Genomic DNA, 17,095 nt, shown 5'->3' with positions numbered 1-17,095 from the left:
GTAATCTGACGGCGCACGTCCTGTCCCCTCCGAGGCAGCGCCGATAAATACAGTATATTCGGTAGATTCACATAGAATTGTGCAAAGTTGCGGCGGCGTAGCTTAGCGTGTTTAGGCTACGCCGCCGTAAGTTAGCTAGGCAAGTACTTGATTCTCAAAGTACTTGCCTGCTAAGTTACGGCGGCGTAGCCTAAAGCGGGCGGGCGTAAGGGCGCCTAATTCAAATGTGTCTAAGGGGGCGTGTTTTATGTTAATGGGGCTTGACCTTACGTTTTAGATGTTTTTTTTAATCTGTGCATGTGCCGGGCGCCTACATTTCCCAGTGTGCATTGCGGCTAAGTACGCCGCACGGGCCTATTGATTTCGACGTGGACGTAAACTACGTAAATCCCTATTCACGGACGACTTACGCAAACGACGTAAAAATTTCGAATTTTGAAGCGGGAACGGCGGCCATACTTTAACATTACTATTCCATCTACAAGATGGAATAACTTTAGGCCTGATATTGCCTTACGGAAACGGCGTAAATGTACTGCGGCGGCCGGGCGTACGTTCGTGAATCGGCGTATCTACTAATTTACATATTCTACGCCGACCGCAATGGAAGCGCCACCTAGCGGCCAGCCTCAAAATTGCAACCTAAGATAGTACGGCGCAAGCCGTCGTATCTTAGATATGTTTAAGCGTATCTATGTTTGAGAATACACTTAAACATAAGTCGGCGTAGATTCTAAATTAGGTCGGCTTATCTACTGATAAGCCGGCCTAACTCTTTGTGAATCTACCTATATATCTTTTGTGGCCCCCAGGGCACAGGGCACATGTGAGGCTGCAATGGCTATATATATCCAAATCCCCAGGGGGGCCATATTAAATCACCAGGGGGGGCACAATTGGCCCCCGGGCCGGACGTTGGACATGCCTGCTTTAGGCTATGTACACATAATGCTTGCACAACAAACGAAAAAGTCGTTTTCATACATAATGATAATTTCTTGTCTAATTAAACATAAAAAAATATATATTTTTAGTAATCGGTTTTATTGAGTTTTCAAAGGAAAACGGAACAATAGAAAAAGTTTACATCACAAAGGATTCACTTTCCACCACATAATAAAATAGAGTTTTTGATGAGCCTTTTTGGAATTTGGCATCATTAAATCTGCCCTTACCTTTTTTTATATATACTTGCAATGTGAAATGTTTCTTCCTTGCAACCATTAGCAGAGGGAACTCCTGGACTTTCTATGCTCTTGCTTTTCTAAGTGGTTTACTGTTTTTTTGCATCAAACTGCAGACACTGCGTGTGATGAGGCTGAAGCATTATGGGTGGAACTGCATACAGATGTGCGTAGTTCAAAATGAATCATTGGAGTTTGTTATAAACCACCCAATGTTAATGAGGAGGTGGAGACTCAGCTCCTTGCACAGATGGAAAGGGCTGCAAGGGCTGGGACGGTGATAATAATGGGGGATTTTAACTACCCAGAAATTGACTGGATTAATGGCACTTCTGGGACAGTTAAAGGACAAAAATTTAAAAACCTATTGCAGGACAATTTTATGGTGCAGTTTATTGAGGCCCCAACTAGGAATGATGCTCTGTTGGACCTGATAATCTCAAACCATGCAGAGCTTATTACTAATGTTCAGATAAAGGAACACCTGGGTAGCAGTGATCATAACATGATTTCATTTAATGTTAACTATAAGCAAGAAATACATACAGGAAATATTAAAACACTAAATTTTAAGAGAGCAAATTTTCCAAGGATGAGGGCTGCTCTCCAGGACTTGGACTGGGAGGGACTATTGGCACATATGAACACAGAACAGAAATGGGAATTCTTCAAAAAGACTGTGTGGAACCTCACTGCAAAGTATGTTCCCATGGGCAATAAGTTTAAAAGGCTAAAAATAAAACCTATGTGGCTCACGGTCAAAGTTAAAAAAGCTATAAACAATAAGAAAGTAGCTTTTAAAAAATATAAAAATGAAGGAACACTAGTGTTGTTTAAATGTTACAAAGAATATAACAGGATATGCAAAAAGGAAATCAAGGATGCAAAAATTCAAAACGAACGACAGATTGCAAAAGATAGTAGGACAAACCCCAAAAAATTCTTTAAATATATTAATAGTAAAAAGGTGAAGTCTGAGCATGTAGGCCCCTTACAAAATAATCTAGAGTGGGTGACTGGGGACAAAGAGAAGGCAAATTTATTAAATGTTTTCTTCAGCTCTGTGTATACAATGGAGCATGGGGGAGCTCATGTCCAAAATGGGGGTGGGAGTGACACAGCCCCAAATCCACAATGGCTCAAAAGTGATATGGTCCAGAAATATTTAGACAGAATAAAGGTGGATAAAGCACCTGGACCTGATGGCATCCATCCACGGATCCTAGGTGAGTTGAGCTCTGTCATTTCAAAGCCACTGTATCTAATATTTAGGGACTCATTAAAGACAGGAATAGTACCACTGGATTGGCGCAGGGCCAATGTGGTGCCCATATTTAAAAAGGGAACAAAGTCTTTACCAAGTAACTATAGACCTGTTAGTTTAACTTCTATAGTTGGGAAGATACTGGAACGTTTAATAAAAGACCACATGGATGAGTTCTTGCTGGAAAAAAACTATTTAAGCAGCAGTCAACATGGATTCATGAAAGACAGAAGTTGTCAGACAAACCTGATTTCCTTTTATGAAGAGGTAAGTAAAACCCTGGACAGAGGCGTGGCTGTGGACGTGATATATTTGGATTTTGCAAAAGCGTTCGATACAGTTCCGCACACACAGCTCATGTGTAAGGTAAGGTCTACAGGATTGGATATATCAGTTTGTAAATGGATAGAAAACTGGCTGAAAGCCAGAATTCAGAGAGTCGTGGTTAATGATTCTTACTCTGAATGGTCCAATGTTATCAGTGGTGTACCCCAAGGTTCAGTGCTGGGACCCTTACTTTTCAATATATTTATAAATGATATTGGGTCTGAGATCAAAAGTAACATTTCTGTCTTTGCAGATGACACCAAGCTATGCAGTGGAATAACGTCCTTACAGGATGTCTCCAATTTACAAGCTGACCTCAATGCTCTGTCTGATTGGGCGACTGAGTGGCAGATGAGGTTTAATGTAGATAAATGTAAAGTTATGCACTTGGGGGCTAAGAATATGCATGCATCATACATACTAGGGGGAGTACAACTGGGGGGGTCTGTAGTGGAGAAGGATCTGGGGGTTTTAGTTGATCATAAGCTCAATAATGGCATGCAATGCCAAGCTGCGGTTTCCAAAGCGAGCAAAGTCCTTTCTTGTATTAAGAGAGGTATGGACTCCAGAGACAGAGATATAATTTTGCCCCTGTACAAATCATTAGTAAGACCTCATCTGGAATATGCAGTTCAGTTTTGGGCCCCAGTTCTCAAAAAGGATATAGGAGAACTGGAGAAAGTGCAGAGAAGAGCAACCAAATTGATAAGAGGCATGGAGGAGCTCAGCTATGAGGAAAGATTAGAGGAACTAGATTTATTCACTCTTGAGAAGAGGAGAATAAGGGGGGATATGATCAACATGTACAAATATATAAGAGGTCCATACAGTGAACTTGGTGTTGAGTTATTCACTTTACGGTCATCACTGAGGACAAGGGGGCACTCTTTACGTCTAGAGGAAAAGAGATTTCACCTCCAAATACGGAAAGGTTTTTTCACAGTAAGAGCTGTGAAAATGTGGAATAGACTCCCTCCAGAGGTGGTTCTGGCCAGATCAGTAGATTGCTTTAAGAAAGGTCTGGATTCTTTCCTAAATGTACAGAATATAACTGAGTACTAAGATTTGTAGGTAAAGTTGATCCAGGGTAAATCCGATTGCCTCTCGGGGGATCAGGAAGGAATTTTTTCCCCTGCTGTAGCAAATTGGATCATGCTCTGCTGGGGTTTTTTGCCTTCCTCTGGATCAACTGTGGGTATGAAGTTGGGTGTATAGGATTTTACTGTGTTTTTTTATTTTGTTTTTTGTGGTTGAACTGGATGGACTTGTGTCTTTTTTCAACCTGACTAACTATGTAACTATGTAACTATGTAACATTTAATTTGCTGTATTGGAACTGCTGAATGCTACAGACAAATAGGTAAGGTTGTGTAGTAACTATTGCTAACCTATTTTGTAGTGTATATCCAGGGCCGGTGCTACCACTAGGCAGCCTGCATTTGATGGACCCTGGTGAGGCTGCATTGAAGGGCTTTGGAGAGGCTGCATTTGATGGGTGCTGGTGAGGCTGCATTTGATGGGCGCTGGTGAGGCTGCATTTGATGGGCGCTGGTGAGGCTGCATTTGATGGGCGCTGGTGAGGCTGCATTGAAGTGCTTTGGAGAGGCTGCATTTGATGGGCGCTGGTGAGGTTGCATTTGATGGGTCGCTGGTGAGGCTACATTGGGCGCTGGTGAGGCTGCATTTGATGGGTGCTGGTGAGGCTGCATTGAAGTGCTTTGGAGAGGCTGCATTTGATGGGCGCTGGTGAGGCTGCATTTGATGGGCGCTGGTGAGGCTGCATTTGATGGGCGCTGGTGAGGCTGCATTTGATGGGCGCTGGTGAGGCTGCATTTGATGGGTGCTGGTGAGGCTGCAATGATGGGCTCTGGAGAAGCTGCATTTGATGGGTGCTGGTGAGGCCGCATTTGATGGGCGCTGGTGAGGCTGCATTTGATGGGCGCTGGTGAGGCTGCATTTGATGGGCACTGGTGAGGCTGCATTTGATGGGTGCTGGTGAGGCTGCATTTGATGGGCGCTGGTGAGGCTGCATTTGATGGGCGCTGGTGAGGCTGCATTTGATGGGCGCTGGTGAGGCTGCATTTGATGGGCGCTGGTGAGGCTGCATTTGATGGGCGCTGGTGAGGTTGCATTTGATGGGCGCTGGTGAGGCTACATTGGGCGCTGGTGAGGCTGCATTTGATGGGCGCTGGTGAGGCTGCATTTGATGGGCGCTGGTGAGGCTGCATTTGATGGGCGCTGGTGAGGCTGCATTTGATGGGCGCTGATGTGGCTGCATTTGATTGGCGCTGGTGAGGCTGCATTTGATTGGCGCTGGTGAGGCCGCATTTGATGGGCGCTGGTGAGGCTGCATTTGATGGGCGCTGATGAGCCTACATTGGGCGCTGGTGAGGCTGCATTTGATGGGCGCTGATGAGCCTACATTGGGCGCTGGTGAGGCTGCATTTGATGGGCACTGGTGAGGCTGCATTTGATGGGTGCTGGTGAGGCTGCATTTGATGGGCGCTGGTGAGGCTGCATTTGATGGGCGCTGGTGAGGCTGCATTTGATGGGCGCTGGTGAGGCTGCATTTGATGGGCGCTGGTGAGGTTGCATTTGATGGGCGCTGGTGAGGCCGCATTTGATGGGTGCTGGTGAGGCCGCATTTGATGGGTGCTGGTGAGGCCGCATTTGATGGGCGCTGGTGAGGCCGCATTTGATGGGCACTGGTGAGGCCGCATTTGATGGGCACTGGTGAGGCTGCATTTGATGGCTGCTGGTGAGGCCGCATTTGATGGGCGCTGGTGAGGCTGCATTTGATGGGTGCTGGTGAGGCCGCATTTGATGGGCGCTGGTGAGGCCGCATTTGATGGGCGCTGGTGAGGCTGCATTTGATGGGCGCTGGTGAGGCTGCATTTGATGGGTGCTGGTGAGGCTGCATTTGATGGGCGCTGGTGAGGCTGCATTTGATGGGCGCTGGTGAGGCTGCATTTGATGGGTGCTGGTGAGGCTGCATTTGATGGGCGCTGGTGAGGTTGCATTTGATGGGCACTGGTGAGGTTGCATTTGATGGGCACTGGTGAGGTTGCATTTGATGGACCCTGGTGAGGCTGCATTTGATGGGCGCTGGTAAGGCTGCATTTGATGGGCGCTGGTGAGGTCGCATTTGATGGGCGCTGGTGAGGTCGCATTTGATGGGCGCTGGTGAGGTCGCATTTGATGGGCGCTGGTGAGGTCGCATTTGATGGGCGCTGGTGAGGCTGCATTTGATGTGCGCTGGTGAGGCTGCATTTGATGGGCGCTGGTGAGGCTGCATTTGATGGGCGCTGGTGAGGCTGCATTTGATGGGCGCTGGTGAGGCTGCATTTGATGGGCGCTGGTGAGGCTGCATTTGATGGGCGCTGGTGAGGCTGCATTTGATGGGCGCTGGTGAGGCTGCATTTGATGGGCGCTGGTGAGGTTGCATTTGATGGGCGCTGGTGAGGCTGCATTTGATGGGCGCTGGTGAGGCTGCATTTGATGGGCGCTGGTGAGGCCGCATTTGATGGGCGCTGGTGAGGCTGCATTTGATGGGCGCTGGTGAGGCTGCATTTGATGGGCACTTCATGAGGTGTTGAAAGGAAAGTGGGGATACCCCTTTGTTTTGGGTGGTCTGGTCTGATATAGGAACAAGGGAGTATTGGCCTTTATTTTCCTATTAGACTCAATCATTTTAAATCATTTTATATTACAAATTCTCGTTTGTGAAAAGCACAGGAAACGTAAAGCTTGCGGCTAAAGCAATGTGTGAAATATTCTTTACAAAGAAGAGTGGATGGTGAATATTCTGCAGACATGTGTGAAGTTTTATAAACATTTATAGAAATAAGATGAGCAATGAGAGATGTGGTCAGAATATATATTATTATCTCTAGGCAAACTTTTGTTTTATCACATTTACATAAAAACATTTATCTCCAGGCAAATATCTACTGTAAAAAATATTGTAACCTGATTGGCTGGTCCACGAAGAAGAGGGCGTACCTCAGTTTTTTTAGTAAAACCAGCTGAATCCCGGAAATAAATTGTAATCTTTCTACATGATTTTTGTGTTAGTGTCTTGCTGATGATTGGCCGATCGATCGTAGGACTCCTTCCACCCAGAGCAAAGGTAGCAAAACACAAGTGTGAACGTACAGGTGACCCCAGGTGACCCCTCACCTTACAGGTTTCACCTAGGGTGTCAAAAATCCTTGCACCAGCCCCATCTATATCACGGACATTGGATTGTTTTTTTGTTAGTTTTTTTGGATACGCCTATAGCGGAGCCTTAAAATCGCGTTAAAATCGTGGTGTTCTACCGCGATTTTAACGCTGCGCTATAGGCGTATCCAGTGTGAAAGGGGTCTAATAAAGAAACATCAGTGGCTGTCCTAGCTTCATTCAGCAAGAGCCCACAGCGTAGCACTCGCCGCATGTCACTGGAGAGCACATTGAACACATTTTATAAGTGGTCAGAAACTTGTAAATAACTCATAAAAGAATAAAGTTACGTTAAAACCAAACACACCATTGTTTTTCTTGTGAAATTCCCAATAAGTTTGATGTGTCACATGACCCTCTTCCTATTGAAAAAACACAAGTTGGATTCAAAATGGCCGACTTCAAAATGGCCGCCATGGTCACCACCCATCTTGAAAAGTTTCCCCCCTCACATATACTGTGTATATATATATATATATGTGCCACAAACAGTTAATATCACCAACCATTCCCATTTTATTAAGGTGTATCCATATAAATGGCCCACCCTGTATATTGGGTACCAAAGCTCAACAGCAGATATTTCTGTGTCTCTTGATCAAGTGGCACCAAATAAAAAAATATTTCTTGTCAAAGCCCTCTTCTCTACCTGACATTAACTTACCGTATATACTCGAGTATAAGCCGAGTTTTTCAGCACATTTTTTTGTGCTGAAAATGCCCCCCTCGGCTTATACTCGAGTCACCTTTTTGACATAATTGTGAAGTGGAAGGAAAATGATAAATGGTTTTCCCTTTTTTTACAAATAAATATGTGAAAAGCTTGTATTCAGCCCCCTCCACTATGATACCACTAACTAAAATCTAGTGGAACCAATTGCCTTCAGTAGTCACCTAATTAGTATAGGTGACTGTCAATCGCCGACAACTGGCGCCTGACGGGTAGATCGAGATTTAGCAAGCATGCAGAGTGGCGCAGGAAGCGTGTGTAATTTGTTCTCTCTCCTGTCACGGCACTCACGCTGCTCCCCGGCGGCCCCTCCTCTCTTCTCATCCATCCCCATTTGCTTGTGACATCATCTGGGATGGACGAGAAGAGAGGAGGGGCTGCCGGGAAGCCGAGTGAGTGCTGTGACAGGAGAGAGAACATGTTACACACGATTCCTGTGCTACTCTTTATGCTGGCTGGTAAACGATGTGCACCATAATGTGCCCTGTGCCCTAATGTGCCCTGTGCCCTAATGTGCCATGTGTCCTGATGTGCCCTGTGCCCCGTGTCCTGATGTGCCCCGTGTCCTGATGTGCCCCGTGTCCTGATGTGCCCTGCGCCCTGTGTCCTGATGTGCCCTGTGTCCTGATGTGCCCTGTGTCCTGATGTGCCCTGCCCTGCTGTGCTATGTTCCCTGATGTGCCCCATGCCTCAGTGTGGTGTGCCTCAATGTTGTGTGCCCTGATGTGCTGTGATGGGCCCTGATGTGATGTGCGGTGCCCTGTACATGTTGTGCCCTGATGTTCCCCATGCCCTGATGGGCTGTGCTCTGTACCCTGATGTGCTGTGTGCCCTGATGTGTGAGCTCTGTACCGTGTCCTGATGTGCACTGTACCCTGATGTGCTAAACTCTGTGCTGAGCTCTGTACCGTGCCCTGATGTGCTGAGCTCTGTACCGTGTCCTGATGTGCACTGTACCCTGATGTGCTAAACTCTGTGCTGAGCTCTGTACCGTGCCCTGATGTGCTGAGCTCTGTACCGTGCCGTGATGTGCTGAGCTCTGTACCGTGCCCTGATGTGCTGAGCTCTGTACCGTGCCCTGATGTGCTGAGCTCTGTACCGTGCCGTGATGTGCTGAGCTCTGTACCGTGCCCTGATGTGCTGAGCTCTGTACCGTGCCCTGATGTGCTGAGCTCTGTACCGTGCCGTGATGTGCTGAGCTCTGTACCGTGCCGTGATGTGCTGAGCTCTGTACCGTGCCCTGATGTGCTGAGCTCTGTACCGTGCCCTGATGTGCTGAGCTCTGTACCGTGCCGTGATGTGCTGAGCTCTGTACCGTGCCGTGATGTGCTGAGCTCTGTACCGTGCCGTGATGTGCTGAGCTCTGTACCGTGCCCTGATGTGCTGAGCTCTGTACCGTGCCGTGATGTGCTGAGCTCTGTACCGTGCCCTGATGTGCACTGTACCCTGATGTGCTGTGTGCCCTGATGTGCTGGGCTCTGTACCGTGTCCTGATGTGCACTGTACCCTGATGTGCTAAACTCTGTGCTGAGCTCTGTACCGTGTCGTGATGTGCTGAGCTATGTACCGTGCCCTGATGTGCACAGTACCCTGATGTGTTGTGCCCTGGGCCGGTCTGGATGAAGTCCAGGGCCACATTTTTGTCCCGGTCCAGCCCTGCTGGCCATCAATGTAAGGAGCATTTTCTCACCTACCTGCAAAGAATTGGTTTTAGCCCTGAGACCTAAAAATAATTTATGAGTTAATTTGGGGTAAAATAGTTGAGAAATGCTGCACTATAATCTACAGTTATTCAGGTTATTGGTTAGCGAAGGGCATGGTGTAAGAATGTATTCTGTGAAATAGAAGACATTGTGACAGCGAGGTTGTTTTACTAAAGTTGCTCTAGATCTGCGGGGAAGCTCTATTTATTTCTATTATCCAATCACGTGACTGCAAAAAATGTATTGTTTTTTTTTCCTTGCATTTGATTGAGTAATCTTTGCAAAGTAAAGCTTTCCCTTGTTTACTAAACTCTGGAGCAACTGCAGATCACAGTATATTTTCCTTTAGTAAATCAACCCCAATGTCTGCAGATGACCTACGTCCTGTTAGGATCTCAAGGACAGCAAGTGGGCATTGAACTTCCCTTCCAATTATCACTCTCCCAGCGCTGTAAACCACATTGTTAGCTCACGGTCTGGCAGGAATGTATTTACTTAGAATGAGTCCTCCCGCTTGTCCTTGAGAACACAATGGGCTAGATTCAGCAACAAGTTACGGCGGCATATCTCCAGATACGCCGCTGTAATTTCAAATCTGCGCCGTCGTATCTTTACGCCGATTCTCAAAGGCAGATACGTTGAAAAAATAGGCTTCCTCCGCCGACGTAACTTGAATATGGCGGCGTATGATTGTGTGCAATTTTACGCTGGCCGCTAGGGGGCGCTTCCGTTGTTTTCGGCATAGAATATGCAAATCACCTAGATACGCCAATTCACAAACGTACGTACGCCCGGCTCAATTTAGTTACGTCGTCTACGTTAGGCTTTTTCGGTGTAAGGTTACTCCTGCTATTATGAGGCGCAGCCAATGTTAAGTATGGACGTCGTTCCCGCTTCGAATTTTGAATTTTTTACGTTGTTTGCGTAAATCGTTCGCGAATAGGGCTGGACGTCATTTACTTTCACGTCGAAAGCAATGACGATTTGCGGCGGAATTTCGAGCATGCGCACTGGGATTCTTTCACGAACAATCGTAAAAAACGTAAAATACTTGGGGTCAACATTAATTTAAATAAAACACACCCCCTCATCCTCATTTGAATTAGGCACGCTTACGCCGGCCCCATTTACGCTACGCCGCCGTAAGTTAGGAGGCAAGTGCTTTGTGAATACAGCACTTGCCTCTATAACTTACGGCGGCGCAGCGTAAATACGATACGCTGCGCCGCCGTAATAATGCACGCAGCTACCTGAATCTAGCCCAATGTGGAGAACACAAAGCTGGTTCACTTGCATCCCTTGGAAAGGCCTGCCACTGGACCTGAACTCAAACAATGAAGATTTGGTGTGATATATGGAATATCTAGAAATATTTATTTGTACCTAAGCAGTATCCTGAAAATTATTGTTTTTGTTTTGAGTTCCTCCTGAAAAATAGCAGTGCAATTCTTGGTATGTGAGGGTGCCTGAGCAGTCCTGTGCCTATAGCCTAATAGCTGTATGTCTGAGAGGCGCTGCTGCCTATGACTGCTGGTCTCATGAGATTTGGTGATGTCGCTGCTGTGCTGCTTCCAGTTCTCTATGCTGGAGAGGAAGCTGTACCTACAAACCTGCAGTGCAAGAATCTCCCTGCGTCTGCCTCCTTCATTTTGTGGCACTGGTTTACAGCCATTTACTTGTACAGGTTGTTGAACACGCTATCTGTTGCTCCCCGGGTGCAGAAGAGATCCGGGAGTCTTACGTTAGGGGACTGTTCAGCCTGTAATGTCCATGGTCATCAGTCTTTAAACTGAGGCTTCACTTTGACTTTTAGGCCCCTTTCACACTGCCGCGACTTAAAAGTTGCACGATTTTGTTGTGAGTTTACCACGATTTCGCCGCGATTTCAGGAAATGCCTGTGTTACATAGTTACATAGTAGGTGAGGTAAAAAAAGACACAAGTCCAACCTATGTGTGTGATTATATGGACCTCAACTTGCATCAAAGTCGGACCAAAGTAGTACAGGGACTACTTTGAAGTCGCTGCAACTATAAGTCGCACAGATATGAATGGTACTCATTGGAAATCATGGGGTACGACTTGTCATGAGACTTTGCAGTCCCAAGTTGCAGGACAAGTTTCACAAGTGTGAAAGGGGCCTGTGAGGTTGACCAATGGACCAAACAGGGACGGATTGCTGCTCACTCTGTATTAGAGAAGAACGCACACAATGAAAACACGCTCTAAAAATATTCTGCATTCTTTATTGTTTTATTTCACCTTCCAAAATCACTTATCGTACTTACATATTTTATTATGGCACTATTATTACTATTATCTCACCTACCCGTCATAGTCTAGAAAATATCAACAACAAAAACCATCAATCCAAGCTCATGTCTTCTGCAGAATACCAAGCCAAGTATCAGAGTGACAGTACAATACAATCTGCGGATATGAAGTAATCAGAACGTTGTAGTGTGTATGGGAGTTGTATGTGTGTCTGTTATAAAATGACTGAAGAATACGGATAGCGAATTCCAAGATCAAATCCTTCTTCCTGACAGCGCCACCTACAGAGGAAAGAGCAAGAGGGGCATCAATTTATTTTGCTCAATTTCGTGTCAATGAACTTGTAGACATACTGCATAAATAACAATACAAACAATAGTAACAGTTGTACATCAGTGTTGCCAACCTACCAGATTGAAATTTGCTGACACAACACCCAAAATTTACGGGCGCAGCCACGTTTTTACTGGCATTTCACAAAAGTTACTAAATTAAATTTTTAGGTGCAAATTTCAGTATTTAGGCTACAAACAATTACGCTAGGCAAATAGCAATGTGATTTAAGGTAGATATTAAGGTAAAAAAAACATATTTTTGTTATTTTCGATATAATAAGGGCAAATTATTTAGTCACATCACCCCCTGCCTTCACCCCCCTCTGCCACCAACACCCCCAGCCTTCACCCACCTCTGCCACCAACACCCCCTGCCTTCACCCCCCTCTGCGGTGCCACAATCTCCCCCTGCCACAATCTCCCCTGCCTCCAATCACCCCCTGCCTCCAATCACCCCCTGCCTTCACCCCCCTCTACAGTGCCATAATCTCCCCTTGCCTCTAATCTCCCCATGCCTTTAATCTCCCCCTGCCTCCAATCACCTCCTGCCTCCATCCCCCTCTGCAGGGCCACCAACAACCCCTGTCTCCATCCCCCACCCTCTGCGGTGCCACCATCCCCCTCTGCGGTGCCACCAACACCAACACGTCTGTGGAAATCTCCCAGTGTAAATTGCTCCTAATACGCCACAAGGACGTATTGGTTTTGACGTGAACGTAAATTATGTCCAGCCCCATTCACGGACGAGTTACGCAAACAACGTAAAATTTTTAAATTTCGCCGTGGGAACGACGGCCATACTTAACATTGGTACGCCGCACTTACGCCTCATATAGCAGGGGTAACTTTACGCCGGGAAAAGCCTAATGTAAATGGTGTAACTGTACTGCATCGACCGGGCGTACGTTCGTGAATTTGCGTATCTAGCTGATTTACATATTTTGACGTGTAAATCAGCGTACACGCCCCTAGCGGCCAGCGTAAATATGCAGTTATGATCCGACTTACGCCTGTCGGATCTAAGGGAAATCTATGCGTAACTGATTCTAAGAATCAGGCGCATATCTATGCGCCTGATTCTTAGAATCAGTTACGCATAGATTTCCCTTATATCCGACAGGCGTACGTCGGATCATAACTGCATATTTACAGCGCAACTCGGAGATACGACGGCGTATCTGGAGATACACCGTCGTATCTCGTTTGTGAATCTGGGCCAATATATTTTTTTAACTCGTTTGTAGTCATTTTTTAACAATAAACCAATGATATTTCTCTTGCAGTCAGTAGGGTTCTGGTCACTGACCATTATAACATACCACTGAGTGATGCTGCGTAGTGGGTGCATTCCCAATACTGAGCGAATTCCCCCTCCCACTTGCGTATGGCTCACACCCAATACATGGAGCAGACTCATTCCCACCATTCTCCTTAGCTCATGTTTTATGGCCTTCGTAGACGGCTCACATTAATTCCTCTATTACTGTGTTGGACCCAAGAAGAAGGCTGTGTTCCTGGACCCAATAAAACCTGCCCGTAAACGTGACAGTTACGGCACTTTATAGCACGACCCAGCTGAGCTCTACTGACAGCTGTTTAGCTTTACAGGCGCAGACGATGCCAAGCTTCCACTGACTACAATCCGGTATCCGGACATGCTGCCAGCTGTCACAGGGAAAGATATACCTCCAAGAACCACAAGATGCCTTTTTACATTTAAAGACACAGAGTAAGCAGGCAGACATGTTCTCCGTGATCCTTGAAATGTGATCCCTGGCTTCTGGACGAGTTATTTCTTTTTACCAGTCCGGGTTCCTTAAACGCATTGATGACTACAGAGCCCAAATAATATAGAAGTCTGTCTTGTGCTCACATCCCTAGTGGGATACACTACATAGAAACTGAACTTTCATGCCTCCTCCAATGTAAGGACAGATCAGAGATGTATGGCCCATGTAGAGCACCCTGAGGACACCCCTCCTGCCTGGATCCTTCCAGATATAATTATAATAGAGCTGTCTTGTGTTCAGATTTCTAACAGGAAGTTCTACATAAAAAATAAAGTATAACGAAAGGCAAAACCTTTTTTTCGAGATAAGGTTTTGATTGCTGATTGTGCCCTCAGTAGTTGTCCTCCTTACCGTTATCGCCAAAAGTGAAGGAATATCACACATTTTTTGGTTGTTCCCATAACAGGAAATAAGGGAAGATCTTCCAATTGGGGACACTAGTTCTGGTGACACTTACATTGGGGGGATTTCTTCTTCCGTCTTGCTTGGCTATGGGCATAAAGCGAAGTGAAATCTACCCACTAGGTGTAAAGATGGCAAAAAACAACTTACAGGGGTTATAACCATCCCTTAAGCCTCGTACACACGATAGGTTAACCAGAGGACAACTGTCTGAGGGACTGTTATCATAGGTTAACCCAGTGATGGGGAACCTTGGCCCCCCAGGTGTTTTGGAACTACATTTCCGATGATGCTCATGCACTGTGCAATGTAGTTGAGCATCATGGGAAATATAGTTCCAAAACATCTGGGGGGCCAAGGTTCACCATCACTGGGTTAACCGATGAAGCTGACTCATGGTCAGTCGTGCCTACACACCATAGGTTAAATAACCGATCGTGTCAGAACGCGGTGACGTAAAACACAACGACGTGCTGAGAAAAACGAAGTTCAATGCTTCCAAGCATGCGTCGACTTGATTCTGAGCATGCGTGGATTTTTAACCGATGGTCGTGCCTACTAACGATCGGTTTTGACCTATCGGTTAGGAATCCATAGGTTAAATTTAAAGCAAGTTGGCTTTTTTTTAACCTATGGTTAAATAACCTATGGGGCCCACACACGATCGGTTTTGACCGATGAAAACGGTCCTTCAGACCGTTGTCCTCTGTTTAACCTATCGTGTGTACGAGGCCTAACTCCAAAATGGAAAAAAAGGAAGTTTTGCCTTCAGTTCTAGTCTAACAATGACACCCTATTACAATGTAAGGACAGATCAGAGATATATGGCCCCTGTAGAGCACCCTCAGGACACCTCCCTACCTGGATCCTTCCAGTTATAATTATAATAGAGCTCTCTTGCGTTCAGATTTCTAACATGAAGTTCTACATAAAAAATAAAGTATAACTAAAGGCAAAACCTTTTTTTCCAGAGGAGGGGGATTAGAATGTAAGGTTTTCATTGCTGGATGTGCCCTTTGCATTTTTCCTTACTGTTGTCGCCAAACGTGAAGGAATATTACAAAATTTGGGTTGTTCCTATAACAGGAAATAAGGGAAGATCTTCCAATTGGGGACACTAGTTCTGGTGACTCTTACATTGGGGGGATTTCTTCTTCCTTCTTGGCTATGGGCATGAAGTGAAGGTAAATCTACCCAATAGGTGTAAAGATGGTAAAAAACAACTTACATGGGTTATAACCATGCCTTAGGCCTCGTACACACGATAGGTTAACCAGAGGACAACGGTCTGAAAGTCAAAACCGATCGTGTGTGGGCCCCATAGGCTATTTAACCATAGGTTAAAAAAAAGCCAACTTGCTTTAAAATTAACCTATGGATTCCTAACCGATAGGTTTAAAACCGATCGTTAGTAGGCACGACCATCGGTTAAAAATCCACGCATGCTCAGAATCAAGTCGACGTATGCTTGGAAGCATTGAACTTCGTTTTTTTCAGCACGTCGTCGTGTTTTACGTCACCGCGTTTTGACACAATCGGTTATTTAAACTATGGTGTGTAGGCGCGACGGACCATCAGTCAGCTTCATCGGTTAACCTATGACAACTGTCCTTCAGACCGTTGTCCTTTGGTTAACCTATCGTGTGTACTAGGCTTTACTCTATCCAAAATGGAAAAAAAGGAAGTGTTGCCTTCAGTTCTAGTCTAACAATGATACCTTATTACAATATAGGGACATATCAGGACTAAAGACAAAACCTTTTTTCAGTTTTGGATTGAGAGGAGAGGGATTAGAACGTCGGGTTTTCATTGTTGCTTGTGCCCCTGTTAGGGAGATTTACCATATTTGTCCTCTTTACTGTTATTGCCGAGAGTGAAGGAAAATCACAAATTGTGGGTTGTTCCCATAACAGGAAATAAGGGAAAATCTTCCAATTGGGGACACTAGTTCTGGTGACCCTGGAGACAAAACAGGGATTCTCTCACTTTGTGGGATTTATTCTTCCTTCTTTTTTGGCTATGGACATGAAATGAAGGGGAATATGCCCAAATGGGTAGAAAGATAGCACACAGGGGTTATAACCATACTCTATCCAAAATGGGAAAAAAAAGTTTTGCCTTCAGTTCTAATTTAACAATGGTGCCATATTACAATGTAAGGACAGATCAGAGACATACGGCCCCCATAGAGCACCCCCTTGGACACCTCCCTGCATGGATCCTTACAGTTAGAATTATTAGGGCCTGCATCTGTGAGATGGGGCCTGTGTCGATGGCATCAGTTTAACATCAATTTGAGATAATACATTAATTGGATCTGCCTTGGATTTGCAGTTGACCTGCTTCCATCATGCATTTGACCTACTTCAAGTAGGTTTTGCAATCCTATAGGTTTGTATGGGACTGCAAACCCCATCTGACTTGAACAAAAGCCCATCAACACAGACCATTATAAAGTTGTCTAGTGTTTAGATCCTTAGAAGGAACCTCTACCTGAAAACTGAACATTGGCACCATATCACAGTGTAAGGACAAATTAGAGATGTACGGCCCTCATAAAGCACCCAAAGGACACCTACCTGCCAGCCACCATCCAGTCATTTACTGCGGCACTGTAGAAGAAAATAGAAATCATTATTTACAAGATTTAAAGCTTTGTTAGGTTACTTCAAACCCCACAGGCCTAAGTCATATTCCTCCCCATAATTCTGAAAGGACATTCCCATTCTGACCTTACTCAGAATCTGTTTACAGTACTGTTAAAGGGTTAGCTCACCTTTATAAAAAAAAAACAATCACCCATACAGACTCCTACTCCTACTGAGATGAAGCATCATTTAAAGAGTATTTAAACTGAAAAACAAAA

At 45.5% G+C, this 17,095-nt stretch overlaps 1 protein-coding gene across 4 annotated transcripts in view; it reads right to left on the bottom strand.

Annotated features, from left to right (window-relative positions):
• Positions 1-11,654: 11,654 nt before the first annotated feature.
• The window catches only part of MYBPC3 (myosin binding protein C3), a 174,679-nt gene continuing 169,238 nt past the window's right edge, over positions 11,655-17,095 (bottom strand). For all 4 annotated transcript variants that reach the window (XM_040328243.1, XM_040328245.1, XM_040328244.1 and 1 more), the window contains 2 exons: positions 16,809-16,841; positions 11,655-11,983 (listed from right to left, as the gene is read on the bottom strand). In XM_040328243.1, the coding sequence (XP_040184177.1) occupies positions 16,831-16,841 (11 nt within the window). In that variant the 3' untranslated portion in view covers positions 11,655-11,983; positions 16,809-16,830. The remainder of the gene's footprint in view (positions 11,984-16,808; positions 16,842-17,095) is intronic.

Source organism: Rana temporaria, chromosome 11, assembly GCF_905171775.1.
Source record: "Rana temporaria chromosome 11, aRanTem1.1, whole genome shotgun sequence".
Classification (NCBI taxonomy): domain Eukaryota; kingdom Metazoa; phylum Chordata; class Amphibia; order Anura; family Ranidae; genus Rana; species Rana temporaria.
Note: the sequence above shows the minus strand (reverse complement) of the source record. Positions and strands in the feature narration are given on the sequence as shown.